At 39.3% G+C, this 24352-nt stretch overlaps 1 protein-coding gene and 2 pseudogenes across 1 annotated transcript; 1 reads left to right on the forward strand and 2 right to left on the reverse strand.

Annotated features, from left to right (window-relative positions):
• Positions 1-8690: 8690 nt before the first annotated feature.
• On the reverse strand, positions 8691-11550 carry LOC131683356 (ubiquilin-1). The gene is made up of 5 exons (XM_058965269.1): positions 11418-11550; positions 10410-11079; positions 10112-10350; positions 9611-10052; positions 8691-9555 (listed from the first exon to the last, which is right to left on the reverse strand). The coding sequence occupies exons 1-5, from the start codon at positions 11514-11516 to the stop codon at positions 9479-9481; spliced, it is 1527 nt and encodes a 508-aa protein (XP_058821252.1). The 5' UTR covers positions 11517-11550; the 3' UTR covers positions 8691-9478.
• A 1873-nt stretch (positions 11551-13423) lies between these two features.
• Positions 13424-14831, forward strand: LOC131683358 (peroxisomal multifunctional enzyme type 2-like; annotated as a pseudogene).
• On the reverse strand, positions 14832-17010 carry LOC131683357 (FACT complex subunit Ssrp1-like; annotated as a pseudogene).
• Between the last annotated feature and the right edge of the window lie 7342 nt (positions 17011-24352).

Genomic DNA, 24352 nt, shown 5'->3' on the forward strand with positions numbered 1-24352 from the left:
CATAAGACGGAGGTAGTTATCGTCAACAATCGCAAGTCGGCACAACATGCAGTTATCCATGTGGGAGAAGTCGCGATCACTTCACAGCGAAGTCTGAAGTCTCTCGGAGTCATTATAGACGACAAGCTGACCTTCGGCAGCCACGTCGACTATACATGCAAGAGAGCGTCGACTGCTGTTGCGGCACTATCGAGAATGATGTCCAACAGCTCAAAGGTGTGCGCCAGTAGACGTAGGTTACTGGCAGGCGTTGCCGTATCTATCCTCAGGTACGGCGGCCCGTCATGGTCAATAGCACTGAGGGTAACCAGTTACCTACAGAAACTGGAGAGCACCTACCGCGTGATGTGCCTCAGAGTGATATCTGCCTACCGCACGGTATCACACGATGCATCCTGCGTGATAGCGAGCATGATGCCAGTCTGGCTGGTCATTCGGGAAGATGAGGAGTGCTTCGAGCTACGTGGAAATAGGGGAGCCCGCGAGCGCACCAGGGTGACCTCGGTCGCCAGATGGCAGCGTGAGTGGGACAACTCCTCGAAAGGTAGGTGGACCCACCGGCTGATACCTAGCATATCGAGCTGGGTGGGAAGACCCCATGGGGAAGTTCACTTCCACCTGACACAATTCCTGTCAGGCCACGGCTGTTTCCGACAGTACCTCCACAGGTTCGGGCACGCGGAGGTCCCAGCCTGCCCGTACTGCCCAGGTGTAGACGAAACTGCCGAACACATACTGTTCGTATGTCATCGGTTCGACGTCGAAAGAAGAGCAATGCTTGACGTCTGTGGCTGGGACACAACCCCTGATACCCTTACTCAGCGGATGTGTCAATCGTTGGAGAAGTGGAACGCAGTCCCGGCTGCTACCATCCAGATTGCCAGTAGGCTACAGGTAATCTGGCGAACCGAGCAACAGACGACGGGCACGCCTAACTAGTGATTGGTTAGCTGGAGCGAAAAAGGCCAAGCGTAAAAAAGGGAGTGAATGGTCTGTTCATGCCGAGGCAGGTTTGGCGTAGCGACTGGCAACCGCGTAAGGGGTAAACCCAGCCACCCCGAAGCAAGACAGAAGAGTGAGTGTATAGGCGTATAAGTGGACTGCCTCATGCCAAGACGGGAGGGTCGTAGCGTAGTATGTTGAGACTTAGCTATCGATACTTCATGGCGTGGCAGAGGAGTGAAAGGGTGAGCATCCAAGTCAGTCTCACACGGCATGTTAAGGGTGAGCACAAAAGTCAGCCTCACATGGTATGGTAGAGGCTAGCGCAAGTCAGCCTAGGAAGGAATGAAAAAGGAGAGCACACAAGTCAGCCTCGCATGGTATGTCAGAAGTGGGGCCTAAGAAAAATGTCCCACACGGGATACCAGGGGGAGTGACAGAGGCACAATAGAGTGGCACGATCGAGAGTGAATCAGGTGATAGGGTGAGCACCCAAGTGAGCCTCACATGGTATGGGTGGGGTGAACACAAAAGTAAGCCTAGCAAGGAATGAGTAAGGTGAGCACACAAGTCAGCCTCGCAAGGAACGAAAAAGGTGAGCACAAAAGTCAGCGTCATGTGGGAGTGTTTGAGAGTGAATCAAAGTGCGATTGGGAGAGCACCCAAGTAAGCCTCATACAGGACGTATGAGCGCGTGAGTGAGAGTGAATGAGTACATCTAGTACAGCCCTCCCCCCAGAAGTAATACCGAGAGGTAGTTCCTGGGAGGAATGATGGCGGAGCCCAATGGAGTTTAGTCGGTATTAATGGCAGCGTCACCATTCGAGCCCGACACGCCCCCAGTGCACCCCGTGTGGTAGATTGGACCCTACCAATAGCACGTGTACTGGGCTAGGACGTAAAGGTCTTCTCCGTTGTAAAAAAAAAGAGGCCGGCATCCGGCCAAGAATTGAGTCACTAGGATCCTGCTTCCATGTCGTAGGAGGTGACTGAATGCATGAACCCCTAAGTCAAGGTGTAATTTCCTGCCGAGGACTTGATGGCTGGAGGGTCTAAAATATGCCAGTCGCCCGGAGCATTTTGGGTTTTGCCATTACTGTGTTATGCGAATCTCTGACATAGTGGACCATAATTTTCTTCACAAATCGTGGGAATCAAATGACGCTACATGCGTTAAAATCCCAACTTGCTCAGTGGCCTCTAGTTCTTGTGCAATATATGTTGAAAATTAAATGTACAGTTTTCTAATCAACAAAGGTTAGAATAGCACGAATCAATCTCCAGCATAAACGTAGAGAAACTATGAATTTATCTCAACTCATGCAGGAAGGTAAAGCTTCCATAGCATTGGATCAAGAACCATACTTCCATAAAGGATACTTCTGTATTGGAAAGTTACTTAACACTGCCTTCATTGCTTACAGGCTTACAGATAGGCATAACTAACCCACAGACAAAAATTTATATATTTTATGAGTCCACGCTGCTCTGAAAATCTAGCGAAAACGACTTAGCGCACCAGCGACTGCTCGATCACTGATCGGCTATTTGCGCGACTTTCGGAGGGATATATATATTGTTCAGCGTATGCTGACCGCATAACGGGTCATCTCCTTCTGATGATTTCAAAAGCGTTGTATCATATTGTACCAGAAATGGCTTCCACTCATTACGCTCATTGAACCGTCTCTATCTGATTATAAATATATGCTGCCTAAGCTCGATCCCCATCAACAGAAGGAATTATCTAATAAAAATAATTGCTATTTCTACTAAATTCCTGTTTTCAATGGGGAAAAGTTAAACACTGCTCCAACGTATAATAAATGGCTAAAATAATAACCCCAAATGTTGATCTAAATTCAAATAGTACTCTGGCATACATATATATCAACAAGAAAAAATGAACATCAGACTTTAGGAAAATAGACAAACTGTTAACGTAGTTGGTATTGCCTGGTACTTGGGTTCAACTCTCATTCCAGATTCATAAGATAGCAATCCGTCTAATCAAAACTAATTGTTTTAAATTAGCAATCGCTCACAATCACAGATCACAACCTAGATTAGAGCGGTTCTTTATTCACAATTGATGAAAAACAGGACATTATTATACGGTTCTAGATAAACTGTTTTCGGTCTCACAAAAAAAATCTAGTCTGTCGTTCACCATAACAGACCAGACGGTGTTTTCCCTTATAGTTTCCTTATAGTACATTTTTGATGTAGATCCGGTCTGATCGGCATTTCTGCCCTAAGCAAAAAATGCGTGCCCCTTCAACCCAAATTTTAAACTAGGACGAATTAGCGCATGGGCGCCATTTATACACCTTTTTCAATATTAAGAATGTCATTTGGTATTATTTGGTATCATTATTATTATCATTGGATGTTGCATTCTTACCTTTCCGTTTCCATAATTTACCTTTTCGCTAATATTTACCGCCTATTTTTATCATCATTCCTTGTTCTTTTGAGAGTATGGATGCTATTTTAGATTTTAGATTTCACCTTCTTTCTCTGTAAGGTACGAGTGGATTAGCACACTTGATATTACCGGTTATGTCGGCGTTCTCTGCCTGTCATGGGTCAGTTGGTACTTTCCCTTTGTCCTTTCTTCTTTCATAGTCCTTTTTCCGTTTTGTTAGTAAGCTCATTGTGTCCACGATTTCATGGGTTATTTTTTCTTATCCTTTGTATTCTATCCTTTTTTGTTTGTTTCAGTGCGTTCAGGAGTCTCCGGCGTTAGTGCACTTGTATATTTCCTTTCCTTTGTTTTGCTTATATTCATATGTGCATATATGTATTAGGGTGGGGCAAAATGATCGTTTTTTCAGCACAGCATATTTTTGCTTCCATTTGGGGTCCCAAACAACTATGCAAAATTTTGGGTCGATTGGATTTGACCCGGCGTAGCGCATTGCGTTTGAAATTTATATGGAAATTAGTATAAGAAAACCTACTTTTTTCATTTTCAATTTTACAGACTACAATTCTTCCTGCAGTATACCAGCAATTAGATAGAAGTGTAGTCCAGGATATGCTGAACAACTTTGCCGAAGAATGCATGGTGCAAGAATGTTTCTGCAACAAGTTATAGGGTGATGAGCCCATTATCGCTATGTTTCTATTATCACGTTACCCATTTGAAGCCGTTGGTAAGAGCAGTGTCTGCCATCTTTGTTTAACTCATTGAGTCAAATGGTAGCGCAACAATAGGAGCACTCGATTCGTGTTTTCACTGTTTTCAGTGCATGTATGTTATTATCTTGGTACTTAACAACGAAGCAAAGCTGTTGATGCTAATTTGTACGCATTCCATTGTTTGTAGGCCGAGTAGCTAATGAAGGTGCCCTCCTTAGTATGGTGAAAATTGGCACTTCACCTAGCTATTCAAAGTTCGATAGATCGAATTAATTGCCAATTTTTTTTTGCCAACGCTGCGGGTGTACCAATGATATTTTATATAGCATAAAAAAATAACATCATATACTTTAGATTTACCACATTGGTATGTTTGGATGAATTATTCAAGAGCCTTAGCTAAATTTCATGGGCATTAGTAGTTTAGCAATAGGGTGTAGTGGGGGGAGAGGGGGGGGAAGACTTTTAAATATGGAAATTTGAACTGAAATAACTGAAATCTTATCGAGTTGGAATGTTCAGATGAATTATTTTACAACATTTACACAACCCACAAGAGCCCCAGTTCAACAGCAATTTTTACTTCAGGTGATCGAACAACATCGAAAAGAGCATCCTATCAAATCAAAGTGCGTATTAAACTGAAATATAATCAATGCATTCCTCTGACGTATCAGTCGATTCAGTCTGCAACTTTACTTCCATTGATATAAAGTCAATACAGAGGGATACTGTATGTTTCGTTTCATCATTACTATTATGCATAGGACATTGTGCAAATGTTTTAAAATAATTCATCTGAACATTTCAATTCGACAAGATTTCAGTTAGAATTTCTATATGTTGAAGCTTCCCCCCTCCCTCTACCCAGACTACGCCCTATTGCGAAACTACCTACGCCCATGAAATTGAGCTAAGGCTTTTGAATAATTCATCCAAACCACAGAGAACAGACATATAAGCTAGAACAAACTCTCCCGAAAAACCTGTGTTAACATTTAAATGAAAATACGTTGAAAATCACCATCGCATACAGATTTGCATGCGTGAGTCACCATTGCATCGAAGTTTGCATACAAGTCCCGTATAGCGATTTCTGGCCGATTGAAGCGCCGACCAGTGGCAAGTTGCTACTTGCTGTTGTCATTTCAAAGCGACAGTTTAATTTCTTACACAAGTTGAAAACTTTACTTGTATGTCAGTTCTCAGTGTCCAAACATACCAATGCGGTAAATCTAAAGTATATGATGTTATTTTGGTATGCTATACGAAATATCATTGGTACACCCGCAGTGTTGGCAAAAAAATGATTTTTGGCAATTAATTCGATCTATCGAACTTTGAACAGCTATAACTTATTTTAGAAACATTCTAGCACCATGCATCCTTGTGATCCTGGACTACACTTCTATCTAATTGTTGGTATACTGCAGGAAGAATTGTAGTCTGTAAAATTGAAAATGCAAAAAAGTAGGTTTTCCCATACTAATTTCCATACAAATTCCAAACGCAATGCGCTACGCCGGGTCAAATCCAATTGACCCCAAATTTTGCACATTTGTTTGGGACCCCAAATGGAACCAAAAAAGTGCTGTGCTCGGTTGATTAGGTTATAATTACGTTTTTCCATATAACAATGCCCACCCTAATATGTATGTGTTTCTTAGTTTTATTCATTGTTTCCGAATCTCCCAGGATAAAAGAGATATCAGCAGATCTTTCTTACTTAGCCTTCCGGTGGGTGCGTTGAATTGTGTGACATTAACAAGCAGTAAATATTAGATATATTGAGAACTTATTTCTCAACATTGTAGAATCGAGAAATCGAATGTTGCTTGAGGTGCCAGTATTATGTGTGCATATGGTTGTAGATTCTCGATCAGCGATATACTGAGAGCTATCATCTTTTTGTTGTCCGCTTCTCCAGAGAAGAAAAAAATAACTAAAACGATACAGAAAGGAAAAAGGTAAGTGTTATGAATAAATAAATTTATGTTGACCACTATTCAACGGACATGAAACAGGGACATGGTTAGTCATATTTTGTGATACATACACTTCGTTTAACTATATTATATTATAGATTAGTGACCCAAAGCGGTTGGCGAATTATAACTATGTAAACTAAACCGATTTTAATGACGTACATGTTTCTATTTCTAAGTCTTCGATTGGTCCCTGACAGTAATTGCAATCGGCTCAGGCTCTTTTGTGCGTCATGCATTCACTGACTCACAATCGCATTGTGCCTCGACCAACCTGACACAACGCGCCCATTCCCCTTACTGAGGCATAACAGACCAGACGGTGTTTTTCCTACGAAATAACAGATCTCAATCAGATTTAGATTTCTCAAGCAGCAAAACATCGCACCCAATTCAATGGCACCCCGTGTTCATTCACTCTACCAAACAGAATTTGGTCTGGGTGAGTTCAAATTATCGTCGAAGATATCATCTGGGGTGTCAGGATAACGACCACATTAGTAACATCAAAGCAAAAAACCTGTTTTAATCCACCTAGCGGTGCAATATTGTGCCTTTCTCAATCATGAACACGAGAATGTTTGCGTCGTTTACACTCATTAAAAGCTTTCAAATGCATATATTACATTTTATTATTATACATGAAATGAGAAATATACAAGAAAAGAAATCATTATTCGAGTTCTAAAATTTTGTAAAAGAAAAAAACAGCCACGGCAATATTGAACTGAAAAAAGGTGCGAAATCGGCAGTCCCAAAAAATCTATTTTTATAAAAAAAATTTTTTTTCGTGGTTACATAAAATCTCGACGTTTCATGCATTTTAAAGATGTTTGGCATCAAAAATACGAATTCGATTTCTGAAATTTCATGGGGTCCCCCCTTTGAAAAAAATTTGAGTTCCGGCTTATATGGGAATTTCATATGTGACCGGACGGTTCAGTCTATATTTCCGGAACCATATAAGCGATCCGTGCGAAATTTTATAGACATCTGTGGGGATAATATAGCTTACATTTGGGACTAAGTTTGTGAAAATCGTCCTAACCATTTCCATGAAACTGATATGAGTTTGCTAGTTTTGAAAGATGGCCGCTTTTCCCGGGCACTTCCTGAACCGTCTATGGTGGTCAATGTAGTCAACGAAAGTTTGTTTGGCCGTCGGTGACCTAGAATTGCAAATTTAAGTTGTTTGACACATTTTAGCGAAATTTTTACCTTTTTTGCTTTCATCGGAGTATCGGTTTGAATCACAATTTGCTATGTGATCGCACGCCACAACCCGTATCTCCGGAACCGGAAGTCGGTTCGGGATAAAATTTAATAGCCATTTACGGGGACGCAACATCTTTCATTTGAGACTAAGTTTGGTTGATTCGGTCTAGCCATCTCCGAGAAACCGTTGTGACTGTTATTCTGAATTTGGATACTTCCGCCGGGGCTTCCGGAACCGATGATGGTGGCCAATGTAACCAAAGAGACTTTGAATGGCTGTTAGTGATCTAATACTACAAATCGAAGCAGTTGTGGTCACATTTTTGAAAATGTCTGCAATGAATGTATCATTATACAATCATTGCAGAATTTATTAAAATCGACATGACGTGACGACGTGATCGTACTCATCACCCTGTAATTCCGGAACCGGAAGTCGGATCCATTAGAAATTCAATAGCAGCCTATGGGAACGTTGCACCTTTCATTTGGGACTAAGTTTGTGAAAATCGGTTCAGCCGTCTCTGAGACCAGTGAGATTGTGTTCGCGTACACACACGCACACACCCACACACACACATACATACATACACACAGACATTTGCCGAACTCGACGAACTGAATCGAATGGTATATGTCGCTCGGCCTTCCGGGACTCCGTTAAAAGTCGGTTTTCAGAGCAATTGCAATACCTTTCTGTTGAGAAAGGCAAAAGGGCTGATTCGGTGTTGAATGATACCTTTTAATGTGTAGTTATTGCATATCAACCTAGTGTACATGGAGCTGCGAATGAAATAAGATTTAAATATACGTAAGAATGCATAAAAATCTATTTTCGAGTTTCTGTGTCCAATGAAACAGTACCTACGAATCCTGTCATCCGAAAAATAACTTCATGGTAGAGTAGATTAGTCATAACATTATTATTAAGCTTATTCTGCATTACAACGGATCACTTTTCGAACGAATGTGATTTGCATTCTCAGTATAACGACACGAGTCGGCATCGATCGAACCGCATTCGTTTGAAAAATCAAACCGTCGTAATACACAATAAGCTTGTTTAACTTTATACTTTTTAAAAACTCATGCCGCCTTTTGATAAGTTGTTGAGCTTCGAAAAGCGTTGTCAGTTAATAAAGCTTGACACTCTCAGCAACCGGAGGAACTACTCTCGAGCACTATTCGTCTCGGAACGTTGTTTTACTCTAAGTTATTCAAGCGTGTATATTCTTAAAAGTAACCAGATTCATTCGAAAAAGCGATCCGTGATAATGCAGTCTAAGGCTGTCTGACTCACACATTTTAAACGGACTGGCCGCATTCGACGTTAAGTTTTTTCGTACTCGCACATCCCGTCCCAGATTCAAGATAACCAATGTTCTATTCGATTGTAAAGAAACATTTCTCTTAACACCAGCTTTTACCGGATTTTATTACATACTTTTGTTTGAATGAATAAATCTGTTAGCACAAAATGGCGAAACAGTAATTTTTTTCTCATTTTTATTCGACCTCATGAATAAATTTGCCTTTCGCTATACCACCGTCTAATCTACAAGATATCAAGGAGTGTCTTTGTATGTTGTTATTGAATGACTAAAATAGTACATTTTATTGGATTTTGCCTTTGATTTCTACACTGCTGTTTCTACAATTTTAGTTGAACGGCAATTTGATTGGTTTATTCTGATACACACACATATAGAATTGGAAATGTCGGATTATTGGATACAGATAGAATCCCATCCAGTGCATCTACTTATTTACGAGACCTTATAGTATGTTTGAGGACCTCTTCATATGATTTACATTTCCTCGAAAATGGCCTAGCAATTTTTTTTTAATGCATTTGCTAAATATAGCATAATACAAAACAAAGTTAAACCTCTCAAATCAATTGTCTTCCGCTTAATTCCACCATGACACTATTATAGTGAAATTAAACGGAAAACATACGTCTTAAGAGGGTTAACATTTCACTAAGCCACTTAAAAATCTCGTTTTTAAATTTGTAAACCTAAGTTGCCTTTTTCTTCCTTCCGGCAACTAGCGAACGAATGGAATCAAGATACAATTTATAGCTGACTTTTGTTATTAGATGCAACTAATCGTCCTATAGCATGTTCGAGTGTGTTTGCTGTCTATCGTCAAATTATTACGGGGATATTCTTATTCAACCATCAAACACGTTAACTCAGGGATAGCTGGCCCAGGGCCAAAAGCCTTTCAACTGCCCCGTTTATATCTCCAAACGAAGCAATAAGAGCTGTAATAAAAATATAGTGTCAAAGATGTCAATATGCAGAAAATACTGAAAGCACCTTGAAGATTGGCTTCGCGATTTACAAACCCCATCGAAGCAAGTTGCTCAAGTTGCGAGCGGTAGCGTTCTTCAGGAGGGACATTCGGGTTAGAGCTGGTACCCATGCCGTTGATCATACGCGACATGAAATCTGAAAACAGCGCTTGATTCGGCTGAGTGGTCGTATTGCTGCTAGTTGTAGTGCTTCCAGTGCCAGAAGTTGTGTTCGATCCACCCGGAGGAGGAGGAGGAATACCCATTGTGTTAACTAACCCGGGTGCAACCGAACGTAATTGCTCCATTCCTTGCTGAATCTGTAATATAGCATCAAGGGCTTGCGGATTTGACATCATCTGCTGCACTTCTGGGTTTTGGAGCTGCTGTAAAAACTGTGGCATCATCGTGCGCATTTGCTCTTGAAGTGCTGGATTATTAGCCAATATTGGATTTTGACTCATCAACTAAAATTAGAAACACAGAAAGCTAAGAGAAGTACACTAAAAATGTGGTGTTGTGTTACATTCGCAGCCATATTGGGATCAGCTGATAATGCTTCGAGCATGTTCCGAGTGTAAGGCGCGTTCATCATGTTTGACATTAATGACGGATTTTCTCCCATTTGCTGCAACAAACTCTGCATAGTCGGTGTGTTCAGTATGTTTGGTGGTGGATTATCTGCCGATTGATTGTTTCCACTTTGGGCTCCGCCCCAGGGATTTGGTAGTGGGTTTCGGTTTTCCGTTCCTTGTTGCGGATTTTCTACAATAAACGCAAAAAAAACATACAGCATGTTACGTCAAACATCTATGTTTACTTACCGGAACTACCAGAGTCCGCAGTTCCCGAGAAGGGGTTCCGTGATGTTGCGTTCAACATCGGTTCTTGAATGTCTCGATAAATTCGCTGCAAAGCGCTATACCCTCCTGGTACACTTTCTAAATTAGACATGGCACGATCATGAGACCTCATCAATTCTTGCAACATAGAAGGATTGCGAGCTAACTCCATGGTCTGACGTAACAGTTCTGGATTATTTAGCATGTGTGAAATTTCAGGATTACGCTGCATCAAATCCTGCATCTGCGGATTAGATGTAATGAGCTGGCGCATTGTGTCCGGATTATTCATCATTTGCTGAACTAACGGATTGTCCAAAACGGTTCGCATCAACTCTGGGTTACCCAGCAACTCGTGTTGCATTCTTGATTGCAAATCCATAAAATTTGTCTGATTGCCACCGAGAGCTCCAAGTGCACTTAATCCACCAAGCTGGTTCAGCCCAAACGGTGTCTGGCTAACATCAGCAGGTGGACGACGGGGTCCTTCAGGCTCGCTTCTAGGTGCAGCCTTAATTACCAGATGTACGGTAAGGCCGTCTTTAATGTTGTGAGTCTTCATTGTATCCGTGTCTTTCATGATCTTCCCGGCAAAAATCAGACATACTAGATCCGGGTCGGATTCAAATTTCTCAGCAACAGTAGCACGAAGCTTAACGAAAAAACAGAAAGTTTATTTTTAATTACGTTAAATGATTATGGCATATTCCCCCAAAAAAAGCAAAAAAAATAAACGAATTTGCCTTGAATTTCTAGTAAAATTTTCCAGAGCCACCGTCAGCAGCTTCATTCATGCAAGCGGTAACGTATTACGTGTATTTTACTAGGACCACACACACCTACCCAAGGTGCGATGGTATGAGTCATTTTCAATTTGATGTTCCATGTTTTTATTCGATTTCCGAAAGTCATGTTTGTTGCCGACGTTCGATTAAAAAATTTCGTTACAAATCGCTATTCCGGTAAACGATAAACATTTGTCCTGCTTACCTCTTTGATCTCAGCATTTTCTCCTATTTCAATGGTCTTTTTATCCTTAGGAGTTTTCACGGTAATCGTGATTTTTTTACTGCCACTGTCCTCCGCCATTTCGCACACAGCTTTTCACGTTCGTTAATGCGACCAGAGATGCCAGGTACTTTTTTCAAATGTCTGCAATAATAATTTTAAAAGTCTGGGAAGAACAAAAAATGTCAGGAAAGCTAGTGTAACCAAAAGCCTTTATATTCAAAAATCTGCAAATATCTGCAACAAAACTAAAAAATCTGCAAATATCTGCAACCAAACTAGAAAATCTGCAAATATCTGCGTCATCGAAAATATCTGCAGCTTAAATTAAAAGTCTGCGAATTTGCAGACTTGTCTGCAAATCTGGCATCCCTGAATGCGACAGCAAAAGCACACAGCTCACTGTACAACCACAGTTGATACCAAAATTACATTACACTGAAAAGAAATACATGGTAGTGATAACCATATGGTCATGGTAGAAAAAAACTATTTTCAATAAATCTCGACAAACATATGATTACGGCCTAAAAGCCAACTATTACAATCCACTTTGAATGAAAATTCCGGACAAACCGTTACACGCCAATCACATATGTTGGTAGTAAACGAAAGAGAAAAGTTTTCTCTTTCATAAACTGTTGTGAAATGTGTTCGACCAGTAACGGTTTGTCTGGAATTTCCATTCAAAGTGGATTTTGACAGTTGGCTTTTAAGCCGTAATCATATGTTTGTCGAGAAATGGTAGAATTTACCAGACATAATCATCAAACTACCAGAAAATGCTTAAAACTACGATTTGGTTTTAAGAAATACTCATGGTAGTTTTTACTGCTTTGCATATTTGATATAATCACGATTCCTATAACTACTAAAACTGTAGATTTTGCTATGCATTTGGTCTCGATTTTTCTGTAGTTATTTAAACTTTTATTTATTACTATGAACATGGTAATAATGGTAAGTTTTACACTGTTTTAACTGAACACGATGTATTTTATAAATTACAATAAACATGGTTATTAATTGGGGACTGCTAGTGCTTGTACATTATAGCTGTCAACCAAACTGTTAAAAATCATTTTCCTCATACATGCATTTGCATGCTTTTAGGCTTTTTTGTTGTGTTTCCCAAAGTGCAAATTATTCGAATGCAAGCAAATCATGTGAAATCAGTGATGATCCGCTATGCATCATCGGCAAGTACTAATATACTGATGATTCGCATTAAAAAAGAATTAAAACAAATTTCTCATTGATTTATTTTACAGCCCGACGAAAATATATTGAGATATAGAGAGTACAGGAAAGAAGATTTATATAATCATAAAAACTATCAGGTGAATTGTTAAAGCCTACTTTAATAAACATCGCAAGAAAAAACTTGTAGCTATTATTTCAACTAAAAGAAATGAAATACTCTCAGTATGAACTATATTACTATTACTAGTACTATACCCTGGTAAACAACAAAAGTAATTTCAACCAGATATCGATTTTCAAAATAACCATGCATATGGTAATTCAAACAATTGGATGTAATTAGAGGCTTAGTAAAAATTACCATTATACTACCATAAAAGAGTAAGAAATACCATGCCTCTATGTCGAAATGTACATACAACAAATGACGGGAATTATATTCAAGTCAACCATGATACATTGTCTACCAAAATTCACTGGTAAAACCTTTTTAATTTAAACCTCTAATATAGTAGTTTATAATAAAGAGACTAGAATAACAAAGAGACGCCATGTTTCGTTTGGAATTTCAATTTAACTGTCAATGTCATTCCAAACGAACAAGAGAGTTGTCAATCGTAAAAGTTTTGCATTATGTGGCATTGTTTTTAAGGAAGTATTGTTATAAAATAAAAAAAATTAGATAAAAGTTATGTTTAGAAACGCTAAAGAGAAAATGGTATGGTTTGATGGGAGGACCAAATTCAGCATGAGGGTGACGAATACCAAATCAACGACACGACTAGACACTTGCATTCCGAAACTGTATCTCAAATCTGACTACCCCTCAGTGACTCAGGTAACTGGAAATGTCAAATTTGATGTTTGCTTAAAATATTCATGAAACTAGCAGCTCTGACGAATCTGTTGTTATATTTTTTTTCTAATAACAGTAACCCATGGTTACAATATTGTGACTATAAATAAACTGGTTGGAATCTTCAATTCTTTAAAATTAATTTTATGATTATTGGTGAACAAATAAGCTTCCCGGCGCCGAATTTGCTCATTCCAGAAGTCAATCAGCTTGGGTGCGGAGAGAAAATGGTATCAGCTAACGAGAATCAACTGCGCTACGATGGCCGAGTGGTGGTCGTTACCGGTGCCGGTGCTGGTCTAGGTCGCGAATATGCCTTGCTGTTCGGTTCCCGCGGTGCAAAGGTTGTGGTGAATGATTTGGGTGGCAATTTTCACGGTCAGGGCAAATCGAATGCAGCCGATAATGTGGTACAGGAAATCCGAGCGGCTGGCGGAACCGCGGTTCCAGATTACAACTCCGTAGTGGATGGGGATAAAATTATTCAGACTGCAGTGGAAGCATTTGGCCGTGTTGATGTTTTGATTAACAATGCTGGAATTTTGCGAGACAAGAGTCTTGCTCGCATTTCCGATGAGGACTGGAATCTTATTCATGATGTGCACTTGAAAGGTAGTTTCCTAACGACGCGAGCTGCCTGGGCGATCATGAAAAAACAACTATGGTCGAATAATTATGACATCCAGCAACTCCGGTGTCTATGGAAATTTCGACCAAGCCAATTATAGTGCCGCCAAACTAGGATTGGTCGGGTTAGCCAACACAGTCGCAATCGAGGGAGCTAAAAATAACATTCAATGCAATGTAATCGTTCCAACGGCTGCGTCAAGGATGACCGAGGGAATACTTCCAGAGGTTTTGTTCAATGAGCTTAGTGAGTTTCATTGAATTTAAAACTGGCGAAGTAAATTCATTTTTTCTTTGATTTTCAGAACCTAAATTAATTGCTCCGGTCGTTGCTTATCTGTGTCATCAATCCTGTCAGAATACGGGGGCAATAATTGAAAGTGCAGCTGGTTGGGCCACATAGGTCCATTTTGTTAGGGGAAAAGGATCAATTCTCCGTACATCAATCGATGATGATGTTACACCAGAGTATGTTAAGAGTGTTTGGAATAAAGTCACTGACATGTCGGATGCGAAACATCTTAATGTCATCAGTGAAGCCAGCATATCTTTAGTAGACGTACTGGAAAAGTTACGCGAGGGAAAGCATGCCGAAAATTCCGTTACAGAAACATTTAAGTTTAACTTTAAAGTTGTTATAGCGCATTGCGCACATAATAAGTGCGACTAAAAGTGCGGAAACGTAAATAAAACTGCGCTTTTACATTGAATTGTCTTGGTGTCTATTACGCACTTATGTATTATCCAACTGTGCAAACGTGAGAATATTTAGGTCAAAGAGAATCCATTTTTCGCTCCCGATAGTTTACTTTAGTCGCTGCTTGCTTCATCCGCTTCCTCCTCTTCCTCGGCGGATTCACTTGCCGACGCTTCTGATTCAGGTTCCGAGTCGGATTTTTCAGATTTCTGTTGAATAAAAATAATCAAATAAAACATTTCGAGCACAGTTACACTACACTGATGAAAAAAGGCTTAAGAATTTCTTAAGTCAGGACTTATGAACCTGCACAATATTGATTCCATTAGACGATTATGTATTTCATAAGTATGGCTAATGGAATTTGTTTGCGGGTTTTATGTTTATCTTATTGTCATCGTCACCGCTGCTACTGGAGTCATCGCCGGAGATGTACTCCTTACTCTTGAAGCCGCTTCCCTTCATTGCCGTAGCCGAAGCAGGTTTCTTGGGGGAACTTGCTTCCTTCTTGCGCTTCTTGGTCGCTTTTCCACCATCATCTTCGCTTGCTCCGCTGCCACCATCGCCTCCTGCTTCCTTGTAGGCTTTCAATGCTTCTGCATACTCCTCCTTTGCCTAGGCTGCTTTCTGTTCCCATTCATGCTTGTCCTTCAAATCCTTCCACATCTCACAACCCTTTTTGGCAATTTCGGTGACGGAGATTCCCGGATTGTCCTTCTTTATCTTCTCCCGACTTGCGTTCAACCACATCATAAAGGCCGTAGCCGGTCGCTACCAGCATCATCCGAGTCGTCATCGGAGGTAGATTCCACATTTGAATCAAACTCGTCCGCCACATCCGATTCTGCCTGGTTCGGGTTGAAGTCCTCATCGGTCGATTCTTCCGAATCATCATCGTCATCGTCATCATCTCGCTCCTTTGCTTCGGCCTTTACCCTCGCCAGATAGGCATCCGGTTCAGCCTCATTATCCGAATCGGCAAAGTCCTCCTTGTAGTTGCTTTTCCCATCTTTTCCAGTGTTCTTCACGTGCAATTTCTTGGACGAGATGAAATCGAACAGTTTCCCGTACTCTTCCTTCTCGATACTGCTGAACGTGTAGATGTTGCCTGCTTTTAGCTCGATTTCAAAATCAAAACTTCGAGTGGAGCCACCACTGCGAGCAAAGTTCACCGATGTGATTTCCTCGAAACGAATGTGAACCGGTGGCTTGTGGACGTAGATGAATCCTCGTTCCAGTGGGTAGAGATAACCTGCAGCTGCCTTGAAAGAACATCCAATTGCAGGAGTTCCCGAATGACTGAAAACGAGGCAAAATATATTTAAATTAAATTAGCCCGACTTAAGCCGTTAGGGATTGGGATTCAAATAAAGCCAAGCTCACCCGATAAAAGTTCCCGGTCCGGTCAACTTTCGGTTTATGATGACTTTCATAATCTTTCCGAGTACTTCGTACACCGGTCCAGCGAGCTCTTTAGTAAGTTTATCCTCATACTTTTCCTTCAATTCCTCCTCGGTGAAGGGTAATTCGATGTTTGTTTCCTCGTCCATCTGGAATAGCGTCACCAGAAAGTGGTAACGAGTTTGACCCTGCTTTGTCGGTGGATCCAACGAAATGACGAAAAACATTTGCCGGTTGTCCTTATGCGGCAGCAGGAACAACCGCAGCACCGACGACGTCGGAATCTTAAAATCATACGTCTTACCGTGCAGCTGGAAAAAGCTCTGGAATACTTTAATGTCGTAGCGACCGCGCGGTGTCAGGCAATGTATCTCTCGGAATATAGCAATTGCGTCACCGGCGTCACCAGACGCAGAAATTACGGAAGCCTGTCTCATCACCTGCTCCTGGAATGCTTCGACAGGGTCAATTTCAGCCGATTCCGCTGTTGGAATGTGGAACCGCATTTCCATCAAATTCACCGGAGCTTCATCGTTCCGGTGAAATTCGACTGTAACTTCGTTCTTTCCGGCATTACACTGGGAAACGATTCAGCGGGATTTCAAAGCTTGTCTTTCCTTCCACATCGAACGAAAGAACGCTACCTGTAAACATAAAATGGTTGCTATACAGCAACAGAAAATAAAATAAACAAAAAGTGTTGCTGAAAAAAATATTTTTTGGTCGTATCGAGGGGCGACTCAATGAACTGGTAACTGGCGGTAAATTACTCGCACACTTTCTCTTCAAAAGATTTCATGAAGTTTCAAGTCGTGTCGTTGACCAAATTATGCAAACATGTTTTGGATCCGCTTGCAATCGCAATTGTTCTTGGTCTAATGTGGGATTGCTGCTGCAAATTACCACTCCTGCGGATACAACTATACTATAGTTTATACTAAAGAGACTAGAATAACAAAGAGACGCCATCTTCATTCAGTGAAAACAATTCAACTAGCAACCATGCTTCGGGTCACAAGCAACACTGCAAATGTGCAAGGCTCACAAAACTTGTTTGGTATTATTCCGTTTGTTTCTTCTAGCCAAAATAAAAATCTGTTGCGACTTCTGGTCTGCTAAGTTTCTCGACTAGCTGAAACATAGTTATATTGTAAAATTCTATCCGGGTGCTGCCTAAGGAGCTGGTCAGTTCGAAGAAGGACGTGCAGGACATTATGAATACGATGGACCTCAATAAGCAGCACTACCAGTTCGGGAAGACCAAGATCTACTGGTTCCAGTCATCCTGCAGTGGAAAAAATACTGCCAGTGCCGCAGTGCGGCCTGAACGATTCAGTCGTACTGACGTGTAAGCCGGTAAAGTTTCCTGACGCAGCTGCGAACGGAAGCGGCCACCATCAAACAAAACGCTTTACGGGACAAACCGGTGGGAAGATGGTACAATAAAGCGAAAAGTGGTGTACAGGTGCGTATACGGGGTAATCAAGCACGGGAACGGTTTAATTTGAGCAAGGTAAGTTTGGGTTTCTGATCTAGAAAAACACCCAGCAGTATCTAATATGGTGCTTAACTTGTATACGTTTTGCAATTGCATTTGATAGTTCATTCTTCAACAATTAAAATTCTCCCTTCTCAGTAACTGCAACGTACCAAACTACGGTCGACGCACAGTCCGAACCGGTGATTATCCAGTTCAGGGTGGTCAGTGTCAGTAAAAGCAATCAGTGTCCACGGTCGGAATGGGCTTCGAGTCGGCCGTTGACATAATAAATAAGAATCAGGATCTGTTCAGCGATCATAGTCTAAGCAGGGCGGATTTCATCGAGGACGACGACGATAATGACGACATGGGTTTGGTAGATAAGCCAAGTTACGGAGCTTCGTCGGCGTTAAGATGTGAGTTGGTCGAAAAGAATATCAGCGGCGGTAGTGTGAATGTGAAAAATTCCACTACATCGGCAGGATGATTTCAAAGTGCCAGCACATGCCCCAATAGTTGAAGGAGTCGAAATTAAAACCCCAATAATAATAGATTTAGTTCCAGGAATGTTGAAATCTTGTAATACCGTTTTATATAGTCTCTCTTCTTCAGTGGCCACTTCCGGAATTACCAATAGTGGCATCGGAAGCAGTGGAAGTAAACATGGCCCTACTATTGCTTCCGATCAAACACAGAAACATCTCCAACGGAATCTCAACACGATAAGCCAAATGCAATAACAATCCAGTACACACTCAGTCGCAGGGAACCCCCTGTAGGTATCAAAATATATCGAGAAAAAAATCAAAATATATCGAGAAAAAAATTTAGATTTCCATCACTATAGGTGACGTTGTAAATGTCCAGGTACCGTCGAAAAACAGAAGATGATTTTGATAGATCTTAAAGAAATGTTTGCATCTCTAACCAATCTTACCGAAAGTGACAAAGAGCATAACATACTATATGTGGTTATGGGAGTTCGAACTCAAGTGAGCTGCGTACAGTGTAATGGACTTACCAGTTGCGCTATTCCCACCCCATATGATATAATCTGATCTTCATAGTTGTAAGACGTTGTTTGGGGCTGAAGAGTGCCTCCGTCAATAATGAGGAATGATTTAGTAAGGAGAGTTAAACGTCAACTCTACAATTTCGACGATGCATACAATAATTGTCCTGACATTATGAAAACCTAAGAAAAATATTTAGCAATATGCCAATAAAATTCAACTTGTTGATTTACAAAAGTTACATTGATTCGTACAAAGTTGTTCTCATTTTCTTACTGTTCCTGATACGATGCAGTTGGAAAAAGTCAATTCCCAACTTTAAAAAAAGCCAAACTTTTTTCAATCATAATTCAACGGCACTTACAGATGATAATATTGAATATTACAGCCATTGAAATCAATCGATATTATGTCGAATCTAACTGCGTGATTCGAGGTTCATTCTTTTTAGATATTCGTATTTTTCGCTACAGGATTCTTTGTAATAGTGCCTCTTCATACACAAATTACCGGTAGATTTTTGTAATATATTTTAACAGAAGTTTTGTGCGTTCTTTTATAGTGAACGGTTCGGAGAGGCGAAGATAGCAAACAAATACTTATTTTCAAATTCAACGAAATAGTATCTCAAAGACGGCGCCGGTAGTTAAGTGGCAAGTCTAGGGTTTTGATGGTATAGTCTGCTGTCGGTGATAAGCACTCAATGCAGAAGGAGACAGAAAGAAAAAAATAACAATAATTAGCCTTTTCAACTTTCGAAATTACTCGAACCTATTAATATGAACAACACAATTCATTTCAACAATTCACTACCACAACTATTAGCAGTTCATTCATAATCAGCCACAAACAGAAATGCAATCATCTACCATCGAAGCTCATCAAATACGCAAAGCAAATGCTATATCACTTTTACTGCAAAATTATACAAAATGTAAACCCAAACATAAATGAATAAAAATTTAAGTTACAAAAAAATTCATTTCAACACCAGTAATGTAAAACATTCGAAATAGGAAACACATCGAATGCACGTGGCCGTGAGGCACAAATTCTCGACTACTGATTCCTGATTCTGACGGCCTAAAATATTTTTGATAAGGCGAAGTGTCGTACAAAAATAACATAATTGATTCTGTACCAGACTACGACGGCATAGTGGAAAATGCCTAATCTGGCCGCGAAAGTATCGTGAAATCTCAAGAAGTCCAGCAGGAGAATTAAACTGGATTCCTAGTTTTAAGATAGCTGCAAAAAAATCAAACAGACTATTGTAACCCACCGTTATATATAGCATTGAATTTCTAGTTTTAAGATAGCTATAAAAATTATCCTCTTCTATAAAAAAAATATTTTAACATTGTAACCTCCTAGTTTTAAGATATCCACGAGTTTGGCATCGCCAAGCTAACACATTTGCGCCTATCAAATAAACGAATTGAATAAAAAAAAGTCCAGGAGTCATTTTTAGAGGTTTTCATGAAGATTTGTCCATTCACAATCCCTGATGTGATGAAGAAATTAAAATTTTCCACATGCGCGGATTGCTTGCCAAATAAGGACTGTGTACCGAATTTCGACATCTTCTTCTTCCACTTTCTGTACAGCTTCCTTGTGAAAATTTTGCCACCTTGTTGCCGCTCCTGGTGCCTTTCGAACTTTATATACGTATTGTAGAAAACATTTCATTGAAGCGAGTAAAGGCGTTATAATCTAGGATCATTAGCCAGGGCAGGACTAAATACCTCTGTCCCATCCCATCGATTTACCAAATCCCATGAAATTAAAACGGTCGCTACGGTTGCCCACGTTTCTTCCTTATTCAAGGTTCAAAATGATTCGTTGATTGAATTCTTCATTAAATGAATAATTTGATTGCCGTATAATTTTGAATCATCTTCATTCTGTACGCTGTGCAGTTGGCCTGGCCGTTTTAATGATTGTGTCACATACCATATGTACCACAAACATTAATACTGACAAGAAAAATTGTACGTGAAAGTTTGCAATTTTCCAGGATTCCTACATGTATTGGCTGTGTATGTGTAGACTAGATTAAACTAGCATTGTAGGAAATAATTCATTGTTTTTACTCAAAATGATTTGAAACTTGAATCAAAATGTTGGATTGACGTTCGAATTGGTCCAATACCATCTTGATCATGTAGTGCCTCGTTCCCTATCGCTACCATCACTCCGGTTGATTGTCTGATACTCTCTAAAAATCACATGGGATAAGGTGCAATGTGTGAATCCGAGCAACTGATCCATTGTTACCCCGCACGTTAAAAAGTTATAAACAATTAAGTGCTAGTATTTTTTGGAACTATGATTCTATATTCATCCTAAGTTGGGCCCCTGGCCCAGTGTGCCTATGCGTAAAGACGGTACTGGCAGCAGCAGCAACCATACATCTACAATATCGACAACAACACAATGAAACACTTCCAGTTCCATCAGTATCAGCGGTAGTACAAACAGTCTGTAAAATTACGTTACCCAGCAGCAGCTACAACAATCGCAACAATAGCCATATATCCCACCTAGTGACGTTGCAGGATCGCAGAGCAATCAATAGCTCTCGCAGCGGGCATTAAGCAACTATCCCGATGATTTTGTTCAAAACTACTACAACACTAAGGCGTCGAAGGGTGAGTTCTATTTTTATTAGCTTATCTGTCTAAGAACTTTTTTGTTGTTGCATATAATTTTACCAAAATTCTCATTTTCTTCGCTAGGTAAAGCGGCAACCCTGCTCGGCACATAGGAAGATTCCAAATACGCAAGCAAGGATATCGACCTGATGCTATCGAGTGCAGCGATGACCTCCTCCGGGCCGATCACACCCAGTAAATCTGTCAGGTCAGACGCCACTGTATCAGTCCAGTACATATATCAACATTGGCGGGAACCAGGTCTGCAAGGTGCAGCCAATAAGGCGGAAAGGTGTACCAGCTGTCAGAAGAGCGATTCTATAACATCCCCACTGCAGTTTTAAAACGTTTGTAAAATCATCAAGGACACAAAAAATATATTGCATGAATTTTATAATTTTTTGCTTTTTTATTAATACTAGCTTTTTGACTTTCAATCAGCTAGAGATTACTGAGTAAGGAACGTTAAGAAAATTTAGTTCCATAGTACTCAAGGAAGAACAAGGATGTGAAATGTACAGATCGGAAAACTAGAAGTGGCAGGGTCATTAGAAACAGGCTTAAAATCTTACGAGCTAATCTATTGTCTTCTGCTGGAGTGGTACACGCAGAAAAAAGATTTGTAGGTTCAAAAAAAATATGGATTAAATTCAATAAAGAAAATTATTGGTCGGGAGACAATAAATTTATTTATTGAATTCAATAAAATTTATTTATTGTTTCAATAGAAAAAAGTTATTGTTCCATAACCCATAAGTATTATTAAAAATTTTATTGAAATTAAAACAAAATTACTGAAATTAAACACAGTTTTTATTGAAAGCAAAAATTTATTGTTGTTGCAATAAAAAAATATTGTCAGACCAATACGTTTGTTGTTTGAAGTAATAAACAATAAATGATAGTGTTCAATAACACATATTTTTGATATAAATATGCTTAATTTTTCTGCGTGTAGGAGACATGTTGGTAGAATTGGGTGATTCATAGTTATACTGCCTTAGCTCGACTCCTTCCAGCAGAAGACAAAAGATTAGCCCGTAAGATTAAAGCCTGTTTCCAATAACCCTGCCATTTCTAGTTTTCTGATCTGTATATTTCACATCCTTGTTCTCACTTGAGTACTATGGCACTAAATGTTTATAACTTTCCCTACTCTAGCTAGTTGAATGTCGTTAAAAAGTAATAAATGAAATTTATAAAAAAAATCATATAACTGACCAATCGAAATTCATACACACAGAAAAAAAATATTGGTAAAAGTAAGAGTGTTCCGCTCTTAGCAAAAAACAACTAACGCCTACTATCAGGTTGAAAGTAAAACTTTTAAATTAATCAAGAATAATAATCAAAATAAAAGTTTTCCTTTTAAGCTAATGAAGAATAGCATTCAAAATAAAAGTTTTATTTTCAAACTAAGAGTATGCGTTGGTTCTTTTTTGCTAAGAGTGAAAAACTCTTATTTTTACCACCATTTTTTTTCTGTGTGTAAAGATCACTGAAAATTTTCATAAGACAACCCAACAAACCAGTAAGCACTAAAGTAAGCAGCATGTTGACTATATAAGAGCTGTCCGATGTTTATAAGCTTTATATGGGCTTTACAAATGTTTATAAGCTGCATAGCAGCTTTACAAATGTTTATAAGTTTTATACAAGCTTTTCGAATGTTTATAAGCATTACAAGCATTAAGCATTAAAATAGACCGTATATGGGTATATGAAGCTATACAAACCCTGTAGTTGTAAGCCGTAAGCGGTAGTCAGCGATGCCTTTATAATGCCGTTTATGCTTGACATTTCTATTAAACTAAAGAAAAAGCTTGTCGGCTTCGAAAATTTGGCACAAACAAATTAAAGTTAACTAAATCATAAAATGATACGAAACTGCGATGAATTACTTTTAAGTTTAGTGTACACGCAGAATTTTATTTATGCATCGATAGCATACTTTTCTATCTGCCTCTCGTTTCTTCTGCTGTAAATTTTATGCATTGGACATATTCGGTCTATCCACTCATTGAATGCTTACTAGAAGTATATGCATGAAAATGCATAAAAATCACCGCAGAAGAAAAGAGACGGGAATAAAAAGTATGCTAACTATGCATATTTTTATTTCTCAGTGTAGGAAGGGAAGTAATTTCAAAAATAAAATATTCCCAAAACCATGCTTCTGTTCGTCGGTGAGTGAAATCAACTTCCAATCGAACCAAAAACCGTTCGATTTAAGAACGGCAAATATCATTTATATGACCAAATGCTCAAATGGATCAAACAGCAAGCGCACTGGAACAACTTATCCCCCACCCATATTCTTCATATGTATCAGTATACACTGCAAAAAAAGCATGGTAATTTTTATTATATCAAGGGTTAAATGAAAATTAATGCACCATATGAATGTGGTAGAACATACATATATATTAAAATGAAAATTATTTATGGTATGTTCTACATTTTCAAGGTTCTGGTACATTCAACAAAAATTTTCAAGTAGAATAGTCAAATGTACTATGTGCGTTTCTGCAAAAATATAGCATTTCTAACTATAAATAGTAAATAATGTAAACAAAAATTTACTACAGTATGGTTGTAATCACTATAGCTAGAACGTAATGAGATCTGGTACTTTTCACAATAAAAATATTTATTTTAAGAGGCATTTGTGGTTTGGTGTAACCCCTTGATTGTTCTATAGTTTATGGAATTTCTCAATTTATTTAAAAGAAATTTAGAATCTTCATATTACAGCTGATTTTTATTACGAAATTTAAAAATCCAATTCAAATACAGAAACCACCTAATTAAACCCATCCGAAATTTGATTCCGAATTCTGTCTGGTTTTTGCTACAATTCCGGCTCAAATGCAAAAACTGATTCTTATCGATTCGAATAAAATTTCGTTTGGTTTTACTGAACAAACGTGTCATACTCAAATCAAATAAACTACCGCTTGAGCATCTGAATTGGTTTTTGCATTTG

This window comes from Topomyia yanbarensis, chromosome 2 (genome assembly GCF_030247195.1).
Source record: "Topomyia yanbarensis strain Yona2022 chromosome 2, ASM3024719v1, whole genome shotgun sequence".
NCBI lineage: Eukaryota > Metazoa > Arthropoda > Insecta > Diptera > Culicidae > Topomyia > Topomyia yanbarensis.